Source organism: Taeniopygia guttata, chromosome Z (assembly GCF_048771995.1).
Source record: "Taeniopygia guttata chromosome Z, bTaeGut7.mat, whole genome shotgun sequence".
In the NCBI taxonomy this organism is placed as follows: Eukaryota; Metazoa; Chordata; class Aves; order Passeriformes; family Estrildidae; genus Taeniopygia; species Taeniopygia guttata.
In genome coordinates, this window is record NC_133063.1 from 47,457,257 (window position 1) to 47,468,855 (window position 11,599).

The 11,599-nt window shown below is 51.5% G+C and overlaps 1 protein-coding gene across 5 annotated transcripts; it reads right to left on the reverse strand.

Moving 5' to 3' along the window:
* Window positions 1-436: 436 nt before the first annotated feature.
* RGP1 (RGP1 homolog, RAB6A GEF complex partner 1) lies at window positions 437-11,373 on the reverse strand. Of its 5 annotated transcripts, none has more exons than XM_072921686.1 (9): window positions 11,114-11,357; window positions 10,426-10,565; window positions 7,046-7,182; window positions 6,595-6,678; window positions 2,905-3,054; window positions 2,679-2,825; window positions 2,160-2,287; window positions 1,742-1,919; window positions 437-1,520 (listed from the first exon to the last, which is right to left on the reverse strand). In XM_072921686.1, the coding sequence occupies exons 2-9, from the start codon at window positions 10,539-10,541 to the stop codon at window positions 1,297-1,299; spliced, it is 1,164 nt and encodes a 387-aa protein (XP_072777787.1). In that variant the 5' UTR covers window positions 10,542-10,565; window positions 11,114-11,357; the 3' UTR covers window positions 437-1,296. The 5 variants fall into 5 exon arrangements, with proteins under 5 accessions (XP_072777787.1, XP_032600493.3, XP_072777790.1 ...); XM_032744602.3 differs by having other exon boundaries at window positions 11,189-11,356; XM_072921689.1 differs by lacking the exon at window positions 2,905-3,054 and having other exon boundaries at window positions 11,189-11,373.
* Between the last annotated feature and the right edge of the window lie 226 nt (window positions 11,374-11,599).

The following is an 11,599-nucleotide window of genomic DNA, read 5'->3' on the forward strand; positions in this document are numbered from 1 at the left end:
CCCTGTCCAGCCCCTTCTCTGCTCCCGGAGTGCAAGGGGCACAACCCACCTCTGGAACCACTAACGCCCCTGTTCCAAAAGCTCCTGGGGTCCCTGGCAATGTAGGCCAGCCCTGGGCAACACTGTAACAGAGCTAGCCCAAGCTGTGCGGCAGAACGGGATGTCCCCAGGGGAGACCCTCATCCCCACTGGCAAGGGAGCAGGATGGGGAGGGTTCAGGAAGCAGAAGCAAACCAAGTGCCAGAGGGGAGGCAGCCACCCTGGCAGCTGCCCCAGCTGGTGCCATGCCTGTGTTGTGCAGAGCCTTGTGTAGGTGTTTCTGTTCTTGCAATAAAGATACTGAACAAAGAGGTCTCCAGCCTGTGACTGCTGTAGAAGGTGGGATGTGTCCAGCACCAGGAACAGTGTAGGAATAAGGCTCTTGGGAAAGCCAAACTTTGCACATTCAGATGTTTATTACATTTCCATGCAAAAAAAAAAGCTCATTGGAAAGTTCAGTAAAATGGGGAACTGGCTGTTGAGCAGGAAGATGCTCTTGGATGCATGCATTCCTTACAGCACCCAATGATCCAAAGACCAGCAGGATGCTTTCACACCAGGAGCCCAGGCGGACAACAGCCCAGGGACTCAGTGCTGCTCAGTGTTGGACCATTGTGATGGTACTGACACAGCCAGAGCCTGCATCCTGCTCACCAGCACAAGGCTGGCCTGCCATGACCCGCCTCCTCCAGGCGGGGGTGGCTGGGGCACTGGACTGTATGTGTAGGACAGCTCTCCAAGAGGCAGGACACATGCCAAGGCAGGAGAGCAGTGTCTCACCCAGCCCAGGTGGCCACTGTGTTTCACCTGGATGCCAGACCTCTGCTTGTAGGGTCTCTGTAAGGGCACAGCCTTCACCCAAGGGTGGTATAAAGAGCTCCCCTGGAGCACTGGAAGAGCTCTCCTCTCCCCTCCCTGCGCTGGGCCCTTCCTTCTTGGAAATCCCACATGAGATAAAGGCACATCAGCGATTCCCTGGGAAGGCAGATTCCTTTTTGCTGAGTGCTGGGACTTTCACCTTCACCCAGGCAGGAAGGGTCCAGCTCCAGCTGGGGGCTGCAGCCCAAGACACTGCATCAAGCAGTCTTTTTCCACCCATGGACAGGACAGACATGCCTGGTGCCCACCGGTGCATCACAGATGAATCCAAGGGGACACTGGGATGCGTACATCACAGCACAGTGGTGACAGTCCTGCCTGCCATTCCCAGAGGTGGCACACGCTTGCAGCTCTGCAAGCCAACAACCTCTCCCTACGTTAGATGGTGATGGAGTTAGTGCTGGAGTACTGAGATACATAGGAAGCCAGGATGGGGTTTGTGGGAAGAACTTTGATGGGCAAGTCCCAGCTGAAGGTGTCCACTTCCATCTGCTCCACCCCAGTCCAGGTGACAGCCTCCGACTGGCTCCCACGAACCAAGCAAGTTCCCGCTGACTCCCCAGAAGTCACAAACTCAAAGTGCAGCCTCCACTTCAGGGACACTATGGACAAGAGAACAGTCAATACATAACACCCACAAGAGCCATGGACAGCAGCTGTCTCAGCACAGTCTGTCCTGGCAAGGTGACAGCAAATGACCCCACTCACACAGGCCAGCTCCCTCCCAAGGGACGCATCCCTGCTGAGCAAGGGCAAGGCTGGGGATATCACAGTCCTCCTGTACAGACAAGCAGGGTTGGACCCTTCCCTGGTGGGTACTAACCGATGTTGGTGGTGAATCCTGGGGTTGAGCTGAGTGGGATGGGTAGGCTGAAGCTGCTCTGTGCCGTGTGCAGGCAGGACTCCTGATGGCGGGCGTGCACGGTGAAGGAGACAGGCTGCCCCCGCCGGCGCTGGAATTCCTCCTGGATGCTCTCCTCTGTCTGCAGACTCACTGAGAACTGCAGGGCAATTGGCAGGGTGCATGCTCTCACAAGCTCATACAGATCTCATGCAAAGCTTTAGGGGTCTCCATTTCCCAAACGAACTCAGGACTGGACCATTGTCCACCTCACACTCCAAGGAGACCCCAGCTGGGTCCCACCAGAAACCCTCACAGCCCAGTGCCACCCCAATCCCTTCTCCACATCCCTCATTCTAAACCACTGCCGCTCCCCAGTAATCCCAGAGACAGCAATGACCTGCAGACATGGGATATCTCCTTCTGAGAAGCTGAAGGTGCCAATGACATCCTCTCCAATCTTATACACAGTCTTAAAGATGCAGAACGTCCCCACCTTCCCACGAGTGTTGCTGATGTTATACAGGTCTGTGGAGCAAGAAGAGGAGTAAGGGTTGCGGCAGCACAAGGCTCTGCTCTGTGCGGTGCTCTGGGTTAATGACATGACTTCATGCCTCCTGTCTGAGTGTGAAGGACAGTCCCTAGAGGTGGAATTCCCTCTGGGAAATTTCTGCAGTGAGCAAGGGCAAACCCTAAACTGGCTGCCATGTGCTGGGCAGAGGGTCTCTTGGTCTGAAGCAGAAACTGCCTGAGTCTGGCTAGGAGGCCCTGACCCAAGCAGGCCCTGATAGAGCTGCTCCACAGCCACTGCTGGAGCTTCACTTTGTCAGTGAGAGATATTTTGCAGCTGGCCTTGAGATGTTCTCCATGCCCAGCTTCTCAGGAAGGACAGCAGGTTTGAGCAGGGAATATGACCTACGCAGGCTGCGTCGGGAGGTGGCCACCATGAGCAGTTCTGTTGCTAGGTCTGCCAGGCGAGAGTCTTTCTTCAAGCCCTCCTCCTCCTCCAGGAAGGGGTTTGAGGGTGCAACAGCCTCATCCTGTGGGAACTGGTAATCCTTGAGCCCTGGGAAGAAGGTGAGTGTATTAGCAGGGCAGGGTGCAGCCTGGCCTGCCTGTGCAGGGAAGGCAGTGCGTGGCCTTACCGTGCAGCACGAGGACACGGAAGGGCACACGCAGGAGCTTGATGGGTGAGTTGACGCGCTGGCAGCCAATGGTCAGCTTGTACACATACTTCACGGACTGTCCCCGGAAAGAGGGGGGGCCATCAACAGGCAGTGTCTCGCAGTACGAATCTGCAATGAGTGCAGAAAATTTGCTTTCCAAAGCCAGAAGGAAGATCCTGCAGCTGTTGTGTGCAGGCTCCCTGCACCAAGTGTTAAGACCAGCAGTGTTGAGGTAGGGACAGAACCTGGTGCTTTTTGCTCTCTCCTCTTTTCTCCAGCGGCCAAGCACAACCCAGCTTCCCTGCAACAGGCACACTGCTTCCCACATCACATGCACCATCATCCAGATATTCCTTCCAGCACATACAACCACACACACAAACTCTGTCTCCACAGAATGTGAAAGATGTAAAATCCAGGAATACAACCACGAGAGCTAAACTTACTCATCACGAGTTCAACCCAAATTTGCCTCTGTGCACTCCTTTGCCCAGCGCTCTCACAGCACAGCCTCCTCCAGGCTCTGCCCCATGAGTATATTGATCAGTACTTCATGCCTCTTTTGCTTTACACAAATGCTCAAACTCAGTAACAAATAAGTTTCCTCCTGTGTTTTTCCTTGAAGGACTGCAGCTAAATGATCAAGAAACAATTCCTGAGACCTTCACAACAACCTGTGGTTTGTTCCCCTTGACAAACTGATGACTTAGATCGCAGAGTCTCTGACTCTGAGGGCTCTGAGATACTGGGGCCTGGTTTTCATCACATTCAGCCCTCCTAGAGCCCCTTGGCCACCACACAAACCCCAACGTCTCTTGACACAGTGTGAACACTTCTGCAGCTTTCCCAAACCACATGCTGTATAACAAGAAAGACACAAACAGTGAACTGTGGAAAGTCTCCACCTCTCTGGCTTGCCCACCGTAATGCAAATATGCCCTGCCAGAGGAAGGGCAGCATCCTGCTCTGAAACCACAGATCCTTCCCCATGTCTGGCACACACTGAATGTTGAGGCTTAGATTAAAAGTTAGGGTTACATTTTAAATATAACTTCTGGATTTCCAATAACAGGACTGGAAGGAAAAGAAAAGCCTGTGCTAGTGTGTAGTGGCAACAGGATGTCACACCTTAAAACACAAGTCTCTCTTTCTGGACAAGGCTGCAGATAAAGCAGAAAACTACCCTGACAGGGAGGAAAATCAGGTATTTCCAAGGAAAGAAGCAGACTTCTGTAACCCCCATACCAGACTCAACAAGAGGGCTCACAAAGACCTTCCTGCCCAGTGAGGAAAATATGAGCAGAGACCACCACAGTCAGAGAAGCATGGACAGTTTGCTACCTGACTCAGGAATGCCAAGATTCAGGAAGTCCCAGATTCCCTGCATATCCTAGAAGGAAGCACATTCCTGGCACTAGAGATACCTTCCTTACCCACCTGCCATGCCCTCTGGCTGGCCTTCCGGCCTGTGTCCAGGATGCTTCCATTTCTTCCCCTCTCTGTGATCTACCAAATTTTTAGAGATATTACAAAACCAGAGTGGAGGCAAAACAGCCACAGAAATTATTTGAGGATTTAAGAAAAAGCTTTGTGGTGACAATAAAGAGTTCAGCCTGGGCCATGTGTCAAAGGGCTGGGAGGTGAGTCAACTTCAACATATAGGCACCATAACAAGAGTAAGGTATTTGGGAATAAGCTGGTCAGCAAATGAAAACAAGTCCTTTTATCAAGAGACAGTCTGGCACAACCTCAGCTGTATGTGCCAGCTCTGGCTGCAGTTTAATAATATGGTATACTGCTGAAGCAGAATTAAATTTTCTTGGGTTTTCTGGTTTGGTTTTTTTTTTTTTTTCCCTTTCCAAACTGCGTAGCAAAACTCAAAACTTCTGAAAAACAGGAAATGAAGATTTAAGATACACACCCACACAGCCTTAACTCTCCCTCCATGGAGCTGGCAGGAGACCCCAGGAATGATCTGCAAATGTGCCAGCTGCAGTCTTGCGTGACAGCAGCAGCACCGCTGGCTGATGGGATTGGTGCGAACAGCCTGGCAGGAACGAGACCAGGGCTGTGACATAGGGATTTCAGTGCCAAAAAAGCAGTGCCACATGCAGCCACATCACATGTGATACATGAAACAGACAGGTGAATCACACAGTGAAGGGGAAAGGGTGGACCATACAGCCAAAGCAACTCAAAGAATAGAAGAGTTTGTGTCGTTCCAGAGGAGCTGCATCCAAGCAGCAGGCAGATGCATGCTGCTTGTGCCAGTGCCATCCAGAGGCAGAGAGGACACACACACAACATGATATTATTGGAAAGCGTAGACAAGCCCTACCTTAGCTGGGGGTTGAACAGCTTCTGCCTGTTAAGCCAGTGCACAGTCAATCCCTCAATCCATCCCAGCCATCTGGAACATGGGCTGTCATCACTAATCTGTTATCCCAGAAACTGCCCAACCTGCCTAAAGTGTGCCAGGGAAAGGGACTTCCCTCTGCTCACAGGGAATGGATGCTCCAGCCCCAAACCTGCAAGTAGCAAGGAACACAGGAGAATCCAGGTGAAACTCAGGCCAGCTAAAATTTCTGCCTCCTGCTTCTTCCTCCTGGCATGGCCACCTCCTTCCCCCAACGTACTGCTGTAGAATAATAAGTGAATAACTAAACATCTTCAGACAGCAGGCTCTGCAGTTTAGGGGCACAGCCCCAAGATGGCACTGCCCCACCCCACTAACCACCAAGACAAGCCAGCCTGGTTTCACCAGGTCCACCTTTCCCTCCAGTCAGGCCTCTCAAAAGCCAGAAAGGCAAGAGACACCAGCTTCACAACCAGCATGTCACAACCCCGCAGCTGCTTGGTCTCACTTGCAGCTTTACTTCCAGCTCTGCAGAGTTCAGTGATCCAGCAGAGCCTGCCCCATCATAGGCACTGTCTCTCCACTCCCTGTGCTCTGCAGTGTAAGAGTTCTCCATCAGCTGTTCCCAGATCCCTGGGACAATAACAAAGCTCTCCATGCACAGCCTGAGAGGCCTAACATCACTGCTGCTAATCACAGGCCACTGAAATGCAAAGGAGATCTGACATGATCTGAACAGGCTGGGTCACACAGCCACAAACCAAGAGAGAACAGCGCATACGCAGCTGTTTTCACAGCTATCTACTCAGTGGAGAGCTTTGAGAGAGAAGGTGAGGAGTGCTCACTTTCACAGTAGGAAAATTAGAACATCCAGAAAGACTGTTATTTCCAGGACAGCCACAACCTGAAGAGGAGGCACAAACCTTTGGAGGACACCAGCTTAAATTCCAAGAATACACCAGTATGACTGAAGAAATAAAGGCAAGGAAATACAGATGTGTAGCCATTCCTCCTGCTGCAACTAGGTATTTCAAAAGTTTTGTGCCTTGCAGCTACACAGTGGACTTGCAGCAAAGGCCACAAGCCAGGGGCAGGACTGAGGGACATGCTGTAATACACAGCCCTAGTGCAGCAGAGAACAGACTGTGGATGATGCAGCAGCTCCTCAGCACTCGTGCTCCAACCAAAGCACTCCAGCTTTTGTGAGCATCAGGATCGTACACTTGCAGCACTCAGGTCTGTAAAGCCAGTTTTGAAAACAGAGCTCCCCAGATATGAGCTCTGTGAGAAAGGGAAGAGAAGACAGGACTCACAGGACTTGGACTCCCCAGGATCCAGTCGCAAGTCACAGAAGAGGATCTTTGGTGGGGTGGACAGGATACACTGACCCCGCTCTCCTGGAAGAGAATAAGAAATATGTGAATGTTGCACAGCCTCAGGCTGTGTCCAGGTCAGTCAAGCTTCATCCCCATGGAGAGGAACAGAGAGAAGAGAGCTAAGGAGCAAGCATCTCTTGCCCTGGTCATATTCTCAGACATTGCCACTGCAACTGGACAAACAGCTGTCATGCTTCAATCCAAGATACCGTCACTGTGATTTCAGTATTAACAAGGTCCCACAACATCCATCACCAGGAAAGCAACACAAACTTTGCACTCACTTCTATGCTCACTGCATCAAGACACACACATTATGGTCTGCTTGACTCCTGCTCACTGTGCTCTCACTGTCCCTACCCAGGTGACAGGCAGGAGTGGCACTCACCTCTGTTGGGGACAAAGACGGTCTCATTCTCTGCCTGCACATCATGCTTGCTGCCATCAGAGGGAGGGAGTGCCACCCGGTTCTCGCTGGCATGAAACTGGCAATGGATCTGGGCACTGGCCCATGCCAGCATCTCACTGAAAGCAAAGAGCAACACCTGAATTACAGTAGGCAGGAACTGGGAGAAGAGAAACTCCGTTGGCTCAGATCCATGCAGGACTTCTTGTCTGGAAGGAAGTAGACTGTAGAGTGGCTTCACTGTCACTGAAGCTATTCTCACAGTCCCCTTCCAAGCAAGACCTGGAAGTAAGCTCAAACTGGGATGCTGACTCAAAGCCACTTCCACCCCAGCTGCTGACAACAGCTTTACCCAAAGCCTGGCTCTGCAGCCTAAGGACTCTTTTTAAACAGCAATAATTGCAGTCTGAGCCACAACACCATTCGCACAGCCCTGACACGGCATGAGAAAACACATCTGCCTCAAGAAACATGCTGTACACTCATGACAGAGGACAACAGGCAGCAGAGGTCAGCTGCTCCTGTCCCCTGCCATGAGGGCAAGAGACAAGGCGGCTTGTGCAAAACTTCACAGGGATCTTTCAGCCAATATGCTGAGATCAAGTGTTCCAAGATCCAGTTACTAATTTGTTCATCTTTCTCATCATCCACAGATTGGGACTGGCCACTCACTGCACTCTTGGGAGGACACCTTGAGCTGCTGCATGTGGGCCCTAGCAGAGGACTCTCAGCCATGAGGAGTTAAATCCCAAGCCAGAGGTGACACACAGAGCAGCACTCTGGTAACAACACAACTGTAAGGGAAGTGAGCAAATTCTAAAGCAACAAATTCCTGCAACCTGGGTTCAGCCACCCCTGCCCACAGCACAGAGAAGCCCCAAACGCAACACTCCTCAGGACAGGTGGCTACAGACATGCTCCCTCTGGCCTCACAGCACCATCCCAAACAAGAACATCAGCTGCTGTTTGTGCCAGACCAAAGGAGGATGCTTCTGGGTCTTTCATTAGGACCTACTTACTCCTCCTTATGCAAGGACTTTGCTGACGGCAATACGGGAGGCAAAGGTGTAATTTTGACCCCTCTCTGTACAGCCCCAGGAATTAATGTAGGGTCACACATCCAGCACAAAAAAACAGTCTCATGTTTTGGACTCTGCTGTGACGTCAGCCATTCCATAGGGCACTTTCCATGGTACCAGTGACACCTTTCAGTTTCCAAATCACTCCTGTATTTTTATTTCAATAGTGGTCTTTATAGTTTAGCCAGTGAATAGCTCCTCTGGTGTTTTCTAACATCATGATCTGATTAGTAAGCACCAATAACAGAGCTTTAGGTGGCAGAGGGATTTTTTGTGGCACACGAGTGTCCCTCCATATGACACATCAGAGTAGTTAAAGGTCTAGATGAACCAGGGAAAAAGGTGTGCTGTATTTATGTTAGCTGACTAAGGAATGTGCTATTGATCTTTTGCATGTGCTGGCTGCCCTTACCCAAACACACCTCAGTTACTATACCAAGTTGCTTTGAGCCCTACAGTTGTAATTCTGCATTTTCCAAAGTACCAGCATGGCTTTTCCATCAGGGTTGCCATATGTTTTTTTGGTGTAAGGTACCTGCTGTTTGGAAGCAGAGAACTGTTCTTGCTTGAGGCAATGTTTGCTAATTTTATATAAGCTTAGAGTGATTACAGTATCTCCAAACACCATATTTTGAGGGGTTTTTTCTATCTTTTTTAGTATAGCCTTACAACATGCCACTGGATTGCTTTCATTTTTTCTAGCCAGATGTCCCAACAAAATTTGCATGTCCCTTCCTGCCAGCAGAGCTGGCTTGCTCAGCTAGTGCTTGTTCAGCAGTGGAGGATCCTGCACTGGTGCTGAGGTCACTTCCTTCCAGTCTCACCTTCCCCCACAACTCCTGTAGCCTACAAGGGACATGCTCTGTGCAACCTCTGGGTAGAAGAGATTTGTTTCTTGTACTCTACCATCAAATTCATTTCCTGCCTTTTTTTCAATTCTCTCCATGTTATGTGGCCTCTCTGTCACTCCACCTGTCAGCCCCAACACCTTTGCCTGTTGCAGTCACAGTGCTTTGATCTGGCTCCTGCCTTTACACAGCCCACATGTTCATTTTCCAAACCACCAATCTATTTGCTGTTGCCACTTGTTTGACTTAGCCAGGTCCCATCTGATTGATCACCTGGTGCTTTTTTATTATTTTAAAAACTTTTCTTTTTCCAAGAGGCAGTCTTCTACAGATCACAACACATCTGAAGTTTTAAATGAAACTCTCATAAATGCACTGAAACTCCCCCAAACCACCTGGTACCCTTGCAGTCCCACATGTTTCAGAAGCAGACAAAACACAGGGCATCTTGTTATCAAACAGGACAAAACTCTGTGAAGCTGGATGCTTATGCCACAGTTGAATTTGAAACCTGATCTCAGCAGTCAAAATGAAACAGGAAGAAAAGATGGAAAGTTAAGGAAGGCAATAAACACAGAAGCCCTCTGCTGCTGAGACTGCAGGCACTGTGAGTGGGCCCACCAAAACAATCACAGGTGAACATCATACTGGTGATGAAAACATGCTGAACCTGACAGGGCTGGAAACAGAGACTTCCCAGGAAGGACTCAAGATGAGAAAGCACTCTCCACTCCCTAAAGAATCAGACAAGGCCACATACTCAGCGGACATGAAGGCTTTGGGTGATTACTTGTGACATAGAGTCACCCCCTGTGAGCCAATATGGGAAGCTCCCATCCTCTCAATTTCCTCAGCACTGAGAAGGGGAGATGCAGGGCTCAAGGGCTAGGCCACAGAAAATGTGGCCGCAGAAGGTGCCCCTTTCAGACCTGACCATTTGTCTGCCATCTCTGGAGGCAAGGATCACATTGATCTGTCCAGCACTGCTGGATAAAAGAGAGGTCCTTCCACATATGCAGGAGACAATAACATTGCCTGGATGTTGCTCTGTGGGACTGTCACTCTGGTGTGACCAAATAGCCCACTTTGGCAGTCAGGTTGGCTTCCTTTTCTGCTAGTCACTGTCACTGAGGGCTCACCTGAGTGGCAGAGAATCTCTAACTGCATACCTCCTTCCTTGCCTACTTACTGGAGGCACAAAACCAGCATAACTACCTCAGCTTCACCCCCAAAATTGAGAGATGATGCAAGGCTTCCTTAAGGGAGTGCCTTGAGTAGGGAAGTCACAAGGGGCTGAGCTGGCACCATTGCCCTACAATGCAGCCGTGACTACTACCCCAGAGAGGGGAGAGAGGGTGGGCCACTCCCTCTGGAGGGACCCAGGCAGCTCCAACATTTGGAGGCTCTGTGCATGGACTAGCACAGGCTCCTGTACCTGCTAGCAGAGGTCGATGAGGCCGATAATGGGTTGGTGAAGGTGATCACACACTCCAGCACCTCCCCTGCCAGGAACACAGGCCCACGGCCCAGCTTGGCCAACACTTCGATCATGGCTTGGACAATCCTGCTGCACACCTGCCAAAAATAGCCAACATTGGGCATGTAATCACAGACTCATAGATTCAAGGAATCACAGAATGGTTTGGGGTGGAAGAGCCTTTAAAGATCACCTTGTTCCAGCTCCCCTGCCATGGGGCAGGGACACCTCCCACCAGAGCAGATTGCTTAGGACCCCATCCTGCCTGGTACTGAACATTTCCAGGGATAAAGGAACCACAGTTTCTCTGGGGAACCTGTGCCAGTGCCTCACCACCCTCACAGTAAAGAATTTCTTCTTAATATTTAATCTAAATGTAGTCCTTTTTCAGTTTAAAGCCATTCCCCGTTCTGCTGTCACGGAGACATGGAGAGAGGGCTGGGCCATGTAATTGAGGGGAATGAGGAACACCGATACATACACACACTGGAGGTGTGGGGGGAAACACGCAAAGCCCCGTCTTTACAAACACATACATCTTCCTCCCAGGCCCATACAAGTAAGGAAGCGGGGTCAGGAAACACCGCGACGGTGAGAAGGACAGCCCTGACACCCCAACCCTGTGGTCCCTAACGTAAACACGCACATGGATAGCTCCACCCGAGCGATCAGGGACACAGGGCCGCAAACTTTCCGCAGCTCCCGCCTCGGGCCCACTCACCACCCGCACAGGCCGCGCTCGCCGTCCGGCACCACTGCAGGCCCAGCTCCCCTCAGCCGCTCGGCGGGGATCGGCAGCGCTCGGGCAGAGTTCGGCAAGGCTCCGACAGAGTTCGGCAAGGCTCGGGCCTAGTTCGGCAAGGCTCGGGCCTAGTTCGGCAAGGCTCGGGCCTAGTTCGGCACCGCTCGGACCTAGTTCGGCAAGACTCGGGCAGCGCTCGGCAACACTCGGCAACACTCGGGCACGCTCGGTCGGCTCACGGGCAGCTCCCGGACAACGCTCGGCAACTCTCGCACGCCCCTCAGCAGCGCTCGATCAGCGCTCGGCAACTCTCGGAATCCGCTCGGCGGTGCTCGGTCGCGCTCGGCCGGGCAGTCCCGAGAACCGGCGGCGGGGCGGGTCCGTGCTTCC

Bases quoted from the DNA above. Each gene is read 5' to 3' on its own strand.
- RGP1 (XM_072921686.1), bottom strand. From the start codon at position 10,541: ATGATCGAAGTGTTGGCCAAGCTGGGCCGTGGGCCTGTGTTCCTGGCA. The intron at 6,679-7,045 runs GTGAGTGCCACT...ATTCTCTTCCAG, and splicing joins CGTCTTTGTCCCCAACAGAG to GAGAGCGGGGTCAGTGTATC. The intron at 2,288-2,678 runs GTAGGTCATATT...CTTGCTCCACAG, and splicing joins CACCTCCCGACGCAGCCTGC to ACCTGTATAACATCAGCAAC.